General features: G+C 46.0%; 1 protein-coding gene across 1 annotated transcript; it reads left to right on the top strand.

The window, feature by feature from the left end:
• Positions 1 to 2,682: 2,682 nt before the first annotated feature.
• On the top strand, positions 2,683 to 3,251 carry LOC150002569 (large ribosomal subunit protein eL6). Its single transcript, XM_090285091.1, has one exon. The coding sequence runs from the start codon at positions 2,695 to 2,697 to the stop codon at positions 3,223 to 3,225; it is 531 nt and encodes a 176-aa protein (XP_090141217.1). The 5' UTR covers positions 2,683 to 2,694; the 3' UTR covers positions 3,226 to 3,251.
• Positions 3,252 to 16,489: the final 13,238 nt, after the last annotated feature.

Genomic DNA, 16,489 nt, shown 5'->3' with positions numbered 1-16,489 from the left:
TATAAACCCTTCCCCCACACTTATAAACCGTTCCCAGTCCCTTAGTAACCTTATAGCAAAAAATCCACAATAAATAATTAAATATAATATTTTTAAAAATCCAGCGATACAGTGAGGCCGCAATAAGTGAACCGCGGTATAGAGAGGGACTACTGCATGTATACCCACTGGTGATAAATGTATCCCAACTTCAGACATACTCAAGGTGGATAATTGTCAAAACTGGGTGATAGGTATGTGGACAGATTCACTATGCTATTTTTTCTTCTTTTAATGTTTTAAATTTTAATAAGAGAATTAAAATAATTTGAAAAATTTAAAAAGTGTACCTTGAAGTGAAGGAAAGAGGGTTTATCTACCTCCTGACTTAACCTACCTTTCCTGGCTCAGTTTCCATCCTGGGAGTTGGAAGTTTGAGACTTGGGTCACACCCCTGGGTCCTGACACTGGTGTTCTCAGCAGCCCCACCCACCCACCCACCCACCCAGGGCATGGAGTTATCCCCCAACTCTCCACCCCTGACTACATACATTGTACTGAAATGAATTCTAGTAAGATTAACATCCTGGATGGAGAAACAGGGAGAAGAGGAGGGGGAACCCCCAGACTGGCTCCTGGGAAGCATTTCTGTCCCCTGATACTCCCTGAAGGGCCAGCAGGAGCTGAAGCTGCAGGAGGGAGGTGGCTGGGCTGTAAACTGCCACTTCCTTCAGTCCTCACCCTCATTTCCTTATATTAGGAATTTTAACAAAAGAAGAAACATTAAACCAGATAATAACACTGCCAGCCTTTCATGTAGTCTGGGAACATCTGCTTGAGAAGCCACACACTGCGGGGTGAGTCACTGGGGTCCGGCCTCGCATTGGCTGGGAGGATCTCCTGATGCCAGAGAAAAACTGGTCTTTCTCCTATGGGAAGGGAGCAGAGTGAGGGCCGCCAGCAATCTCTTGGCTCAGGTGATGCTGGAGCACGTTGCTAACACTGAGGCCTCCCTACATCTCTGCCGCCCCTGGCAGTGTGCATGGCTTCCCGAAACTGGCTGCAAAGTTTGGAAGAAGTTAGAAAAATGAGAGACGGTCTCAGGATAGCCAACAAAATCTGCACGCGAGTGCCTGCCTCTTGAAGCACTGGCCACGAGGCCTGCACCTGGTTTAAATGAGCTCACTAGTCAATTCCCAGATGTCAGTCCTGATGTGATTGAAACTGTGTGATGGCTTTTAAATCCTGCAGTAAAGATCTCACTTTCTGTAGTAGCAGCTCATTCCTAGTTTGGATCTTAAGACAGGGGCCTGGCAGGTGGGACCCAAAGTGCTTTAAAGAGGGCGGGGTCCTGTGCGAAAACCATAGCGTCAACCCCTGTGACCTCAGTGTCTGCACTGCTAGTAGGTTGGATTTGCTGGTTCTCCATGGCAACCATCTAGAAAGGGGCCAGACATAGGCTCACATCCTCTGGGCCAGTTCTGAGCCAACTCCTCCCCTCCATCTCTGCTGGCCACCTCCTTTTGGTTACCATGGACACACCTTTTCCATTTTCTGGAAACAGATTTAAGAAAAAGAGTAAAGAAGCCATCTCTAATATCTTTGTGCACAGTGTGTTTGGGGCAATACAGAGCTTCTATGAGCGTAGTGAAAGGGCATGAAGGAACCATGCCAAGTCTTACAGTGTCAGAGCCAAAACAATAACAGCTAGCTGCTTCTTCTTTTTTTAAAGTCTTAATATATACTAGTCTTTGTGCTGAACTTACACGGACTATATTTCATTTACTCCTTCCCACAAATGACCTAAAGTAGTGTCCTGCTTTGATAGGTGGAAGCAGGTCAAATAGTTTGCCCAAGGTCAATGTATTGTACATGGCAGAGCTGACATTCACATGCAGTCCTGTCTGAGCCCAGAGCCCATGTTGTGACACTAAGCTAGACCGTTCGGTGAGTCTGAGGCTCTGGGGTCTTAGGGACTTGCTCAAGGTCATGCCATTAGTTAATAAAAGAGCAGGATGAGAAGCCAGATGTCTTGTCTCCTTGGCCAGGGTGATGTGGTTGAAAGAGCTTGTGCTGACCGGGTAACCTTAGGGAAGCTGATTAGTATCTCTGAATTGCCCAACCCCCTCTGGAGAATCAGTGTGCACCCTACCTCACAGTCCGTAGTGAGGAGTAAATGCAACAGTGTATGCAAAGCTCCCAATGTTGAATCTGGCACTCCTTAGGGTCTTAATAATGCTGTTACCATTATTACTATTATTATTTACTCTGGTAGTGATTCCATCCTATTTTACTAACAGAGTTTCTCCTTATTTGCTGAAATAATAAGTAATCCTGTTTCCTTGGCTGGAGATGGACAGGGCTGGGCACAGGGTGGAAACTTGTGGATCCTTATTCTTACCTGGCCCACTGTCAGAAACCAAGGTTGGGGTCTGAGAACTGAGCTGAGACCTGGCCCAGAGCTGACCACAGTGAGTGAGGGGCCAGCAATACAGTGACCAATGTTCCAGTTTGCCCAGACTGGGGCGGTTTCTTGGCATGTGGAACTTATAGTCCTAAAACCAGGACAGGCCTGGAAATGGTTGCCCACCTGAGATGGCAGCAATTCTGAGCAAGGTTGAAAGTCCTTGGGGAAATATGAACATTTCAGGGGGACCCTAACCTGTTGGAACTCACAGGGGTGCCAAGAGTGCAGACGTGGTTAAACTTCTCAAAATGCCTCGGTACTACCCCACTGAAGACGTGCCTCGGAAGCTGCTGAGCCACGGCAAGAAACCCTTCAGTCAGCACGTGAGGAAACTGCGGGCCAGCATCACCCCTGGGACCATTCTCATCGTCCTCACCAGGCGCCACCGGGGCAAGAGGGTGGTTTTCCCGAAGCAGCTGAGCAGTGGCTTGCTACTTGTGACTGGACCTCTGGCCCTTAATCGAGTTCCTCTGCGTAGAACACACCAGAAGTTTGTCATCGCCACATCCAGCAAAATCGATATCAGAGGTGTGAAAATCCCAAAGCACCTCACTGACGCCTACTTCAAGAAGAAGAAGCTGCGCAAGCCCAGACACCAGGAGGGGGAGATCTTCGACACCGAGGAGAAATATGAGATTACAGAGCAGCGCAAGATTGATCAGAAAGCCGTGGACTCCCAAATTCTGCCAAAAATCAAAGCTGTTCCTCAGCTGCAGGGCTACCTCCGCTGTTTGTTCGCTCTCACGAATGGGCTTTATCCTCACAAGATGAAGTTCTGAGCTTTCGAAAAACCCAATTAAATAACTGATCTATAAAAAAAAAAGAGTGCAGACGGCTGAAATTTGCCCAGCCTGCTTGGCAGAAAGTCTTCCCGTTCTGGCCCAGAGCCAAGAGCAAAATTCTCCTTACTCTTTTGAATGAGGCTTCAAACAGGTGACTTCACTATGAAAAAATCACAGGACTATTGGAGGACCCCAAGCTCTGGAGGGCTGGGGTGCCCCTGAGCTGCTCTGTCCTGCCAGCCGCACCAGAGCGAGGCAGCTGCAGGAAGAACCCCCACCTCTGGGACCAGGGGTGCAGGCTCCTCATCACCAGGGCCCCTGCTAGAGGCTTGGGGGGAAATTTTTTGTGTAATTCTCTATTATTTTTCTTAAAGAAGGTTCCCCAAACCGCATAAGCTTCGGGATCCCTCAAAACCTGGATCCACCCCTGGCTATCCAACGCTCAACTTGAGCCTCTGAGGAGAAGGACATTACTCCCTGAAGAGAATTTAGGGCATCTCCAGCTTCAGAGCCTGGGGACACCCTTGGGGAGTTATTTCCTGATGAAGTTGAGTAAATTTAGAGCCACGAAGACGTCCTCGAGGAAAGTAGCTATGACCCCAAACTTCTGTGGGGCAGGGAAGTCAGCCCCCTTGTAGGCTCCAAGGGCACCATGTTCTGAGTTCTGTGGGCCAGGATGGAGGCAACACTGAGAGCTGAGAGAACAATGTCTTGAAAAGAGGAAGGCTGACTGGCCTCTTAATGCCAATGGACTTTTGGTGGATAATAGCCTCCTTAAGGCTTTGCTCTCTGTAGTCAATTCTGGGAAAGGTGAGATCGCTGGTGCCCCCTAGGGCTCAAAGGCTGAAGTGTGGCCATTGTGGTAAAGGTATTGCAGGGCCCTGAGCTCTGTAGCCTTGGCCAGGACACCTTCTCTTTCTTGGTCCTGAGTTCCTTCACCTGTGAAATGCCTAACTGACTCTCAGGAACCCATTTAGCCGAGAAATGTGAGGAGGCAAAACAAAGACAGCAATACAACTTTCTCTGCAACCTCTACAAGAACTGTCCCATTCTATTAAAAATAAAAAAGCAAAGATCGAAATGGTCCAAGGTCCTCAGCGAATCTTTGTCAGTCTGTGCCAGGCAGGAACCCCAGGCAGAAAAGGACAGAATCTTAGGTTTCCTTCTTTCATCCTCAATGAACATGACTTCCAACTTCTCCCCTAGCAGTCTGTCAAAATAGAGAGACAGGGGTTTAGGAGACCTGATCTCAGTCCTGGCTGTTCCTTACTGTCCTCTGTCCCCAAGTCTGTCTGAGTCTATGTCCTCACCTGTTCACTGTTGGGGCTGGGGTGGTTGGCATTAGAGGGGAACATTCCTATTCTGGTTCTTTCCAAGGATGTTTAAGAATCAAATATGAGACTTCTGGCCAAGATGGAGGCATAGACAGACATGCTGCGTTTCCCTCCACAACTAAGAAGGAATACAACTATCTCAAAACTACAAACAGCCAGAAGTTCCAGAAAATCAAACTGCATGGAAGTCCAGCAAACAAAGATATAAAGAAGAAATACTCATCCGGACAGGTAGGAGGGGTGGAGCCAGGGCGGAGAGAATGCAGTGTGGTGGCAGCAGCAGTGGCAGCAGCGGCAGGCTGGCAGAAAGCGCAGTCACATGTTTTAAAGTCACGAGGGACAATTGGGGAGCATTCCCAGCTCCCCACCGGACCTAGCAGCTCATGGTCCCAGCACTGGGGAAAATCAAGCCCCATTGCTTCTGACTGTGCAGACCAGTGGAGGTTGGGGTGGAGGAAGAAACTGCCAGTCTCTCAGCAGAGTCCACTTGTTTAAAGGGCCCCCATGGTCCTAGAATGTCCACAGACCCACCCACTCTGGGAACGATGGCCAGGGCAGCAGCTAGAGGGGCGCCAGTCCAGTGCAGAAGTGGGAGAAGTGTCTGGAAAAGGGGCGAGTGCTGGGCAGGCGGCATTGTTCCCTCTCAGACCTCTCCCCCACATACAGCACCACAACATGGTGAAACAGGTTGCCCTGTGCTGACAAATCCCTCAAGGCTCTGCCCCTTACAACATAACAGGAGCGATAGCTCTACTTGGGACGCGGAGGCAAACAAACACAGGAGCCTGTCAGAATGAGGAGACAGAGAAGTATGGCCCAAAAGGGGGAATGGATCAAGGTTCCAGTGGGAGAACTAAGTGATGAGGAGACAGACAACCTAACGGATGCAGAATTCAAAACACTGGTAATAAAGATGCTCACAGGCTTGACAGATATGCTTGAGTATGGCAGATGCATAAGAAAAGAAATGAAGGCTATGCTAAGTGAAACGAAGGAAAATCCACACAAAACCAATGGTGAAGGGAAGGAAACAGGGGTTCATATCAATGATTTGGAACATAAGGAAGAAAAAAAAAACAGTCATCCAGTGCAGAATGAGGAAGCAATAATTGAAAAAAATGAGGAAAACTTCCCAAATTTTGTGAAGGAGATGGACATACAGGTCTGGGAAGCACGGATGGTCCCGGGCAAGATGGACCCAGAGGAGACCACACCAGGACACATCATGATTGAGATGCCAAAGGTGAAAGATAAAGAGAGAGTCCTGGGGGCAGCAAGAGAGAGACAGAGAGTTGCCTACAGGGGGGTGCCTATAGGAATATCAGCTGATTTCTCAGAGGACACTTTGCAGGCAGGGAGGGACTGGCAAGCAATATTCCATGTGATGAAAGGCAACCTGCAAACAGGACTACTCTATCCAGCAAGGCTATCATTTGGAATGGAAGGGTAGATGAAGTGTTTTCCAGACAAGGTGAAGCTAAAGGAACTCATCATCACCAAGCCATTATTATATGAAATGTCGAAGGGACTTACTTAAGAAAAAGAAGATCAAAACTATGAACACTAAAATGACAACAAACTCACAACTATCAACAACTGAATCTAAAAAATAAAAACAAAATCCAACTAAGCAAACCAGAATAGAAACAGAATAATAGGTATGGGGATCATTTGGAGGGTTATCAGCTGGGAGGGGCAAGGGGGAAATGGTGCAAGGACTAAGAAGCATAATCAGTTGGTACAAAATAGACAGGGGGAAGTTAAGAATAATATAGGAAAGGGTGAAGCCAAATAACTTTTTGCACGACCCATGGACATGAACTAAGGAGGGTGGTATTGCTGGAGGGAAGGGGGGTACTGGGCAGAGGGGAGCAAAGGGGAAAAAATATTGTAACTACTGTAACAACATAATCAATAAAATATACTTTAAAAAAGTAAACTCACTTATTGGATTGGCAAAAAAAAAAATAAAAAAGAATCAAATATGAAAGGGCTTTAAAATGGATGAAGTTTCATTTTACTCATACTGAAGAGATTTTTATTTACTTAATTCCTTGAATGAAAATCATAGTTAGAACTTTCTCAGTCCCCGAGTTTCCTGGGAATAATTCCAACACCATGCAATGGGACTTTTACACGTGTCCTGGCTAGCTGGTAAACCCTTGTCCCGGACACATTTTCAGCTGGATCTCACTGTTATGTAAATAACCCAAATATGGCCTTAGTGTATTGGCCTAAAATTTCCCATGTTGTATATTTATTCACAGCAGGCTAAAACTGTTAGCCAAACTCAAACTGCTACAAATCTGATGGCTTTAAATATAATCTACATAAACATTTTTTTTTAGCTTTTTAGAACCTACCTACTGTGCAAGCCCAATGAAACTGCACCCAACATTTGCTCACCATCGGTGAGACAAACCCTGTAGCTATGAAAGACCCCACATCGCTGCTGCCTTTGGGGGCTGTTGGACCCAGAGACTCCCCACCTTGCTGCTGAGTGATGTTGCCTGGATATGGAAACACCTTCTCGGCCCCCAGGCAGGGATTCTCTTGCCCAATTCCCCTTCTAGGCAGTGGCTTCATACCTCTGTCCCTGGAACGGCCCTCCCCTCTCACCCAGCATTGTCTAAGTGCCTCCCAATGGATGTGGTTGTGTGTCACTGGCTCTTGTGGTCCTGTCTCTTCCAGGATCAACCACCAACTCCTATAACTTACCACACTCACTCTGCCTGCCCCTGAGTCAGAGGACCTCATATAGTTGTCCAGGGGCTCAGCTTAGGTGCTTGGACAAGCATCAGCAAACCTCCTCAATCCAGAAGTTCTCTGTTGGAATTTTTGCCACCCCCCACCCCCGCCACCAGTGCTCAGGGACTTGCAGAAGCTTCTTGGAAAAGAGAGAGGTAACACTCCAAACCCACCCCCAATGCTTCAGGTTTATAATGATACACGTGCTCAGCTGCACAAACCTAGAGTTGAGAATGGCTTGAACATCTACCAGGGCAGGAGTAGAGATCAGGGCAGACAGATCTCCCGGGTACTGTTACCATCAAGTTGGAACTTGGCAGGTAATTTACACAAAAGGGATTATTGAAGAGCAAGCATTGGAGCTGGAGGGGCCCATGGAGATCAAGTGCAGCTTCATTTTACAGAGAAGGAAATTTAAGTCTGTGATGTTTTGCAAAGTGACTTGCCTAATGTACATAAAAACAACTGGCAGAGCTGAGGTGCCTAATGCATTCCTTTTCAACGACAGTGCTCTGTTTAAACGTGCACAGGGCAAATTTGTACCAGAGAGCTATTTACATAATTTGCCATGAGAACAGTACCCGACATCATCTCTCTTACAGCTGTAAAACCAGAACGTCACGTTTCCGCAGCCACAGTGACTGGTTCAGGCTGAGAACTATGTCAGCAGAGTTGGTGACATTCAATACCACTTTTGCTGGAATAGTGGAAGGGAGGTGTCACAAACCTGGACTGTGTGGGCCTCAACCTGCCATGGATTCCATGGCTCACCTAGAGACTGAGAATGAGGACAGCCTAGCAAACAAAGCCAAAAGATGGAGGTTGAATACTAGCAATATTGTTTGAGCTCTTGATCAAACCTCACCTGAAGTTCTACTGGGACTTTTCAGTTCCAAAAGAACTGGATTCTTTTGTGCATAAATTTGAGTACAATTGTCTATCATTTGTAGCATACACTGTGTTGCCAAATCTGCCATCTCCCTGTTGTCACTTTCTATTGTTATTCTTTGGCTCTTGTTCTTTTGATCATGGGGCTCATGATGACGCACCTTCTGCCAGTGACCGCCTGTGATGCTCCCAGAGTTCAACTTAGTTTGACAAACACTTATGGGACTTCTACTGTATTCCAGGCATTATGTATGCTTTGGGAGAGAAACAAAGATTATTAGGCCATAGTTCCTGCTTTCAAGGAATTTATAGACTCAGAACTTGTTACTAAATAAACCACAACACACAGTGATATGTACACTTACGCAAGCCTGTGCAAAGCTCAGAAACAGTACCTAGGAAGAAGGCATTCAGTGTGGGGAAGGAAGGGGAGCTCCCAAGAGCAGATGATACCAGGACAGGATTCTGAATGCTAAAATGAGAATGAGGTTGAAGGAACGATCCTCTTGGGTGACAGCAGATTTCCCCCAATCTTAGCTGGCTTTGCTTTAAGTGATTGTGAGTCATTAGTAGCCCCCCCACACACCCCAATAGGCTAGTCCTTCCCAATGCTTGATGCTTCTGTAGGGCAGTTTGGATTAAGTTTCAAGGGGCTTAGCTAAAGGCCATGTGGCCATATGGGCCACACTGGGTTTTTCAGGTTGAAGAAGAGATGATTATTTTTAAATGTATATTTTTGGGACTTTGCTATTTATGTCCATATACTTGAGAATTCATATATGGGAAATAGGAAAGCATTGCATTTATTTTGGGAGGTCTCAGAAAACTGAGGTAGGACCAAATATGGGTAGATTTGACTATATGTTTTATAAGACCCTGGTTAAGTGGTCTTGGCTCTGGTTGAACTACTTCTTGTCATCAGGACACACTGACCCTCTCACCTCCATATGCCCCTGTTCCAGGAATGCCTCCTTGTTCTCTCACATGGTGCCTTCTCATCCTTTACACCCACCAAAGCCCTCCCACCCCTTCCTGGAAGACTTGTGTATTCTTCCTTTTCTGTTCCCACAATACTTTAACACATTCTATAGTGGGAGGAGAGGAGGGAGTGAGACCTAAAGACAGGAGAGTAAAATTGAGAAAATGGGAGGCTCTGTAGAGTCAAAGCCAGGGGAGCAGTCAGACAGAACTGTCCTTTTCTTCTGCCACCATTGAGGGTCGCCAGTCAATGGCAGTCAGCTCTACTGCCCACTGAGGTTTTTCTTTAGAATGAGATCATGCATGCCCTGAGATGCTGTCAGGGACCTTCTGGAAGGACCTGGCCCAGATGGACAGCCCCTGCCTAACTGTTGAACCCACCTGCTACCCCAACACCATGGTCGCCATTAGATTGTGTTGTTATTGGTGGAAGGGGGTCTCCCCTCTGGATTGTAAGCTCATTGTAACAGGATCTGTCTATTTTCACCTTCCTGTCCTTTAGGCCTAGCACAGCACTTACTTTACAGCAGGCGTTCAATAAATGTATGTGGAATAAGTCAGTGAGCTAGTAGACACAGGAATGAATGAACCCTTGTTATGGATGGGAGCTAGTGATTAAAAACCAGCACTAAGGGGACTTCTGGCCAAGATGGAGGCATAGACAGACATGCTGCAACTCCCTCCACAACTAAGAAGAAATACAACTACCTCAAAACTAGAAACAACCAGAAATTCCAGAAAATCAAACTGCATGGAAATCCAGCAAGCAAAGATATAAAGAAGAAATACTCATCCAGACAGGTAAGAGGGGCAGAGCTGAGGCAGAGAGGACACGGTGTGGTGCTGGTGGCAGCGGCAGCAGCAGCAGATCAGCAGAAAGCGCAGTCACACTTTTTAAGTCAGGAGGGACACCTGAGGAGCGCTTCCAGCTCCTCACCAGACTGCACAGCTCATTGTCCCAGCACTGGGGAAAATCAAGCCTCATTGCTTCTGACTGTGCAGACCAGTGGGGGTTGGGACGGAGGCAGAAACTGCCGGTCTCAGCAGAGTCAGCTTGTTTAAAGGGCCCCCGCGGACCTAGAACATCCACAGACACACCCACTATGGGAGCGAAGGCCAGGGCAGCAGCTAGAGGGGCGCCAGTCCAGTACAGAAGTGGGAGAAGTACCTGTAAAAGGGGGGAGTGCTGGGCAAGCGATATTGTTCCTTCTCAGACCCTCCCCCGCATACAGTGCCACAACGTGGTGAAACAGGTCGCCCTGTACTGACGAATACCTAAGGCTCTGCCCCTTACAATGTAACAGGTGTCACAGCTCTACCTGGGACACGGAAGCAAACACACACAGGAGACTTCCGGTCAAGATGGAGGCCTAGACTGACACACTCCATCTCCCTCCATAAGTAAGAAGGAATAAAACTACTACAAAACCAGAAATAACCAGAAGTTCTAGAAAATAAATGAAAGTCCAATGTATGAAGTTATAAAGAAGTGGTGCTCATCCAGACAGGTAGGAGGGGCGAAGCCGAGGCAGAGAAGTCAAGCTGTGCTATCCGCGATGGAGGCAGGACAACAGTAAGCACAGACACCCGTATTTAAGGGAAGGCGAAAAGCACCTGGGGATCACCCTCAGCTGCAGACCAGACCCATCAGCTTGCGATTCCAAAGCCAGGGAAGGCAGACCACCATTGTCTTGGACTGTGAGGCCTGGAGGGGGTGGGGATGGAGAAGGAGGCGGCTCCTGGTCTCTCAGCAGAGAGTGAATGGCAGGAATCCATTTTGGACCCCCATCCCAGCAGAAAACACCACAGCGTGGTGAGACGGCTTGCCTGGTTGTGACGAGTGCACAGGGCTCCGCCCCCTATAGCGTAGGAGGTGTGACAGCCCCGCCCAGGAAGCAAAGGTAAACATAAAACTGTCAGGATGGCACAGATCATGATAGAGATCCCAGTAATGCAGCTGACCAGACAGCAAATATCTAATCTGATGAAGCAGCAGATAGGAAATCTTTCTGAGGCACAGTTCAGAGCTTTGGTTATAAAAATGCTTACAGACCTAACAGCAGATCTTAAACAAGACAGGAAGGAATGAAGGCTAGTCTTGCTGAAATGAACAAAAACACATGCGAAACTAGTGGTGAGGGCAAAAAAACCAGAGATCAAATCAACAAATCAGAACATAAGGAAGGAACAAACAGTCAACCAGTGCAGAAAGAGGAAACAAGAAGTGAGGAAAATGAGGAGAGGCTCAGAAACCTATGGGACAGCTATAAGTGGGCCAACATTCGAATCATAGGGTTGCCATAAGGTGAAGAAGAAGAACTATAAATTGAAAAATTATGTGAAAAAATAATGAAGCAGAACTTCCCTAACTTGGGGAAGGAAATAAACTTGCAGGTCTAGGAAGCACAGAGAGTTCCAAAAAAACTGGACCCAGGGAGAACCACACCAAGACACATTATAATCAAAATGTCAAAAATTAAGGATAAAGAGAAAATCTTAAAAGCAGCAAGAGAGAAGAAGAGAATCACATACAAAGGGGTCCCAGCTGATTTCTCAAAAGAAACTCTGCAGGCAAGAAGGGAGTGGCAATAAATATTCAAAGTAATGAAAAACAAAAACCTACAACCACGATTATTCTATCCAGTGAAGCTGTCATTCAGAATAGAAGGGCAGAGAAAGTGCTTCCAGGACAAAGTAAAACTGAAGGAATTTATCAGATCCAAACCACTGTTATATGAAATGTTAAAGAGACTTGTTTAGGACAAAGAGGATCAAAACTATGAACATTAAAATGAAAACTGTATCACAACAACCAACAACAGAAGCTAGGGAACCAAAACAAAGGCAAACTAAGCAGGCAATGAGAGTGGGAAAAGAATTATAGGTATGGGAAACATTTTGGGGGGAGGTCAGAGGGGCGGGGGAGGGAGGGAAGGGAGAGAGATGGTACAGGAATTAAGAAGCATAGTAGGAGGGAATGGAATAGACAGGAAGATGTTGAGAAGAACTATATGCACAGCCAATGGGCATGGACTAAGGGGGGGGCAACTGGAGGGAGGGATGTCACTGGGTGGAGGGGAACAAAGGGAAAAGAAATTGGGACAACTGTAACAGCATAAACAATAAAGCATATTAAAAAAACAACAACAAAAAACCAGCACTGGGTTCTGATCAGTCTGACTGTGGGCATTAGAAGACTTCCCTTTCTTATCTGAAATAACAGTACAGTAGGCACCTATGTTCAGGCTTGAAAACGTTGATTCTAAGAGCACTGAACTCTTTTGCCATGACAAGTTTCTCCAAGTGAAATCTGTTCCTCGAAATGCTCTTTTAGTCTAGTGATTCCCATTGGAATCTGCACAGGTGCTCCCTTCCTCCAACCCCTTTCCTAAGGCAACAAATCTTTGTGCTGACTTTCCCAGGGTCCCATGCTAGTTAGGGCGGCGCTGGACACCCCATCAGTTCTCTTTCTACAAGACTACATTGCCCCATCACACGGAGGATACCTGGAGGGCAGCAGACATTCCACAGAAATCAGCGCAATTGCCAACCAAAATGTGGGGCCACAGCTGGAGGGGGTAAAGGGAAGTCAATCCCACTGGCAATCTAAAACCAAGAAAGACTGATGAAACTTCTTGGCACCCATTTAGGGTTGGAAGAGGTGAGAGAAACTGGGAAGTGGAAGTGAAGGAAAGGAGGAGTTTGAAAAGAGGTTATTATTGGAAACTGGCCGGTTGAACTTGGGGTCAGTTTCCCAGGAGCTCAGTAGCTTTGTGTCATTCCTAGCAACAGGGTATGGCTCTTGACTGTAACAGGAGAGGAAGAGGTTTGTGCCCTTTGGGGCCATTGTGTTTCAAAGTTAAGGGGGCAGCACTGGCTGGTGTGGTTCACTGGATTGAGCACTGGCCTGCAAACCAAAGTGCTGTCAGTTTGATTCCCAGTCAGGGCACCCACCTGGGTTGTGGGCCAGGTTCCCAATTGGGGGCACACAAGAGGCAACCACACAGTGATGCTTCTTTCCCTCTCTTGCTCCGTCCCTCCCATTCTCTCGAAAAATAAATAAATAAAAATCTTCAAAAAGAAAAAAAAGCAAAACAAAGTTAAGAGGGCAGAGGCTGTCCTTCATAGGATGTGAACTCCTAATTTCACCTGTTCCTGTTGAAGAACTGGTAGAAAAGGAGATTGGCTGTCCTGGAAAGAAAAGATTTTAAAGTACAGTAATGGGCAGCTGATGCTATGTTTCAGCATCCAGGAAGTCTGCTCTTTACCCCATGGTTGAGACCAGAAGCTATTCTCAAGAATGGGAAGAACCAGGGAAGACTATAGTGTCAGATGTCCATGCCAAAAATTAGAAATTTTTGCTAGTTCTGTTATCCCAGCACATTTTGGTTACGGCACTATTTTTGAAGGTGTGTTTCTGTAGTTAGATGTTAGAACTCCAAGTGGAAAAGTTAAGCACATTTCTTTAAGGCTACATGTGGTAGACAATGTTAATTAGATACCCCCAAAGGCTCTCCCAACCCCCTTCTATCTTTCCATTTTTCATTTTCAATGCTAGAATTGTTAAGCATTCACTTCTACAGTCTTTTTGTGGTTATGGGTGAGCCTATGACCCTCATCTAACCCATGAGATGGAAACAGAAACCCAAGAGGGTAGAAGTTGGGGAGTTCTGAGAAACTGTACGACTTCATGATAAATAGAACAGAGGGTCATCTGGGAATTTCCCCCTCCTATCTGCTGTAAATATATATGTGATGACTGGAACTGCAGCAGCCATAAAATGACTGTGAAGGAAAACCAAGGAAATTGCAGTGATATCTGGCGTGGCATGATTAAGTCATTGACCCAAGGCCACAACTACCTCTCTCTGGGTTTCTATCCTAATAACAAAGCAAAACAAAACAAAAGCCAAACTATAGTTGACTGTTCTATTTTTCAGCTGAATATAATCATAAGCAATACCCAGGACTTCTCGGTACATTTAATTTATTTATGTATTTTTTGAATCTTCACGAAAGGAGGAGACTGTAGCAATTCCAAACTTGTATAACTGAAGTATGATTTTATTTTAAAAACCATTTTTCTGAGACTAGTGTTTCAGGCATACCCTTTAGCACACTCTGGGCTAGGGCGTCACAAACCTGCTATGACAGACAGACCCTAGGGTGGCTCCCAGGTTCACACCCTGTTTAATCCTCTCCCTTTGAGTGTAGGCAGGACCTGTGACTTGCTTCTAACCAGTAGACTACGACAAGGGTGATGGGATGTCATTCCCATGATTATATTATGATTAGATAGATAGAGTCTCCTGCTGATCTTGGAGAAGTAAGCTTCCATGTTGTAAACCACCTGTGGAGAGGGTCACGTGGTAAGAACTATGTTTAGCCACTAGGTGTTAAGGGCCTCAGTTCTACAACCACAAGGAACTGAATTCTGCCGAAAACCACAGGGGTTTGGAAGGAGACCCCCAGGCCTCAGGTCAGAGTGCAGCAGCCCCATCCGACCTCTTTATTGCACCCATGTGAGACCTTGAGCAGAAGAGCTAAGCTGAACTGATTTCTGACTCAGGGGAACTATGAGAAAATAAATTACTGTGTGTGTCACTTTAAGTTTGTGATTATGGTCACACAGCAATAGAAAACTAACACACCTGGGAAAGTGCCAGCTCCCAGAGCAAGGCTCCCACTTATAGGTGGCTCTGGTATATGGGGTCTGGGACTAATGAGGTTAAGGCTCTCCCATGTGGTGCACCTACTTTTCTTCTAGGACACTTTATTCGGTAAAGAGGCCCTAAGCTACTAAGCTCTTTTACATGGAACAGCTCCAAACACATGCTGTTCTGGTATGAATTGCATCACCTCTTGTTGGTCTTTGAATCTTTAGAAATACCAGATTGCTTCATATGGAGAATTCATTCCATGTTCCATCTGCTGGGAGAGAAATTGGCTGTTCTCACTAGGGGGTACCGACACTTCTTGGAGACTATTGTGCCCTTCAGAGTGGAGAAGCTGGTTTCTTGGTATTTTGGTTATATCCTTTCTTGTTCTCATTTAGACATTCAAAACAAGTCTTCCTATGCAATTTCCAGAAGAATAAATAGGTGAGAGGAGAAAATTAGACTTTGTTGGGTCCTTTATCACAGGGGTATTCCCAACTATTTTTTTTTTAAATAAAAAGCTATTTATAATTTTTGTCTTTTGCTCCATGTTAATAAGCAATTCTCTGACACCAGGTGGGTGTCCTACAGTTTGACCCAGTTCTGATACTGTCTCCCTGGAGATAGCGTCAGATAACATGGGTTAAGGGCTCAGTCCCGCAGGTTCCCCACCCACCTCCTTTCAGAGGCCAGGCACATGTCCAGGTTGTCACCTGTGTTTCTGATCTACTGGCTGCAAATCGGAGGTTCTAAAGATCCCTTCATAGGGCTCGATTAACTTGCTAGAGCAGCTTACAGAGCCTGGAAATACATTTTACTTGCTAGATCGCTGGTTTATTATAAAAGGCAATATATAACTCAGGAATAGACAGATGGAAGAGATGCATAGAGTGAGGTGTGGGGAAGGGGGTACCAGCTTTCAGGTGCTCTACAGTATGTGATATTATTCTAAGTCACAATATCCTAGTGCCCCATTCAAAAAACTGACAGGACCGGACCATATAATTTATGGGAGAAGAGATACAGTTGACCAATAACCATGAAAGGATAATTGTAGTGACCTATTCATGTTTTTTAGAGAAAGGCAAGTCTTATTTCAGTTAAAAAATTAATTTTGTCAGCTTTAGGTAGGCAAAGAATAAACAGAACAATAAAACCTAATGTAGTGAAGGACTAGAAAAGCTGGGCAATTTCAAACCCTATTAGGATTGTCAATCATTACAACTAATCAGGAAGCCAATGACTGAAACCGTGCCTGTGTTCAATGACACTTGGTTTCTTCACTTTGAGACATCTTCAGCATGTATCGCTGAGTGGCAAACAGCATGATCTCAAACTCTGTACTGTCTATATAGGATTGCACAGTGTACCGGTGTGCCCGCAAGGTAGGAGAGCCGAGAAAAGGGCTCAGGACGGTGGCCACTGTAGTTCTTTCTGGATCCCATTCTCACTTATCAAGTCTGAGAGACCATCCTGTCTCTGGTTCTCCTCTCCCCTTCATACCTGGCTGAACAGGATTCTCCGGGCATAGCCACGGTGGGAAAGGAAGCCAGGGCAGTTAGGCCATTTAATGGGATGCAAAGGAAATTAAGGCTTATGGAGAGAAGAAAAGTCATTCCTTTTAATACTGAGGCAACCACTTTGGAAAGTAGGAGA

This window comes from Furipterus horrens, unplaced genomic scaffold, assembly GCF_987537825.1.
Source record: "Furipterus horrens unplaced genomic scaffold, mFurHor1.1.pri manual_scaffold_8, whole genome shotgun sequence".
Classification (NCBI taxonomy): Eukaryota; Metazoa; Chordata; class Mammalia; order Chiroptera; family Furipteridae; genus Furipterus; species Furipterus horrens.
This window is presented reverse-complemented; position numbering and strand designations above follow the sequence as displayed.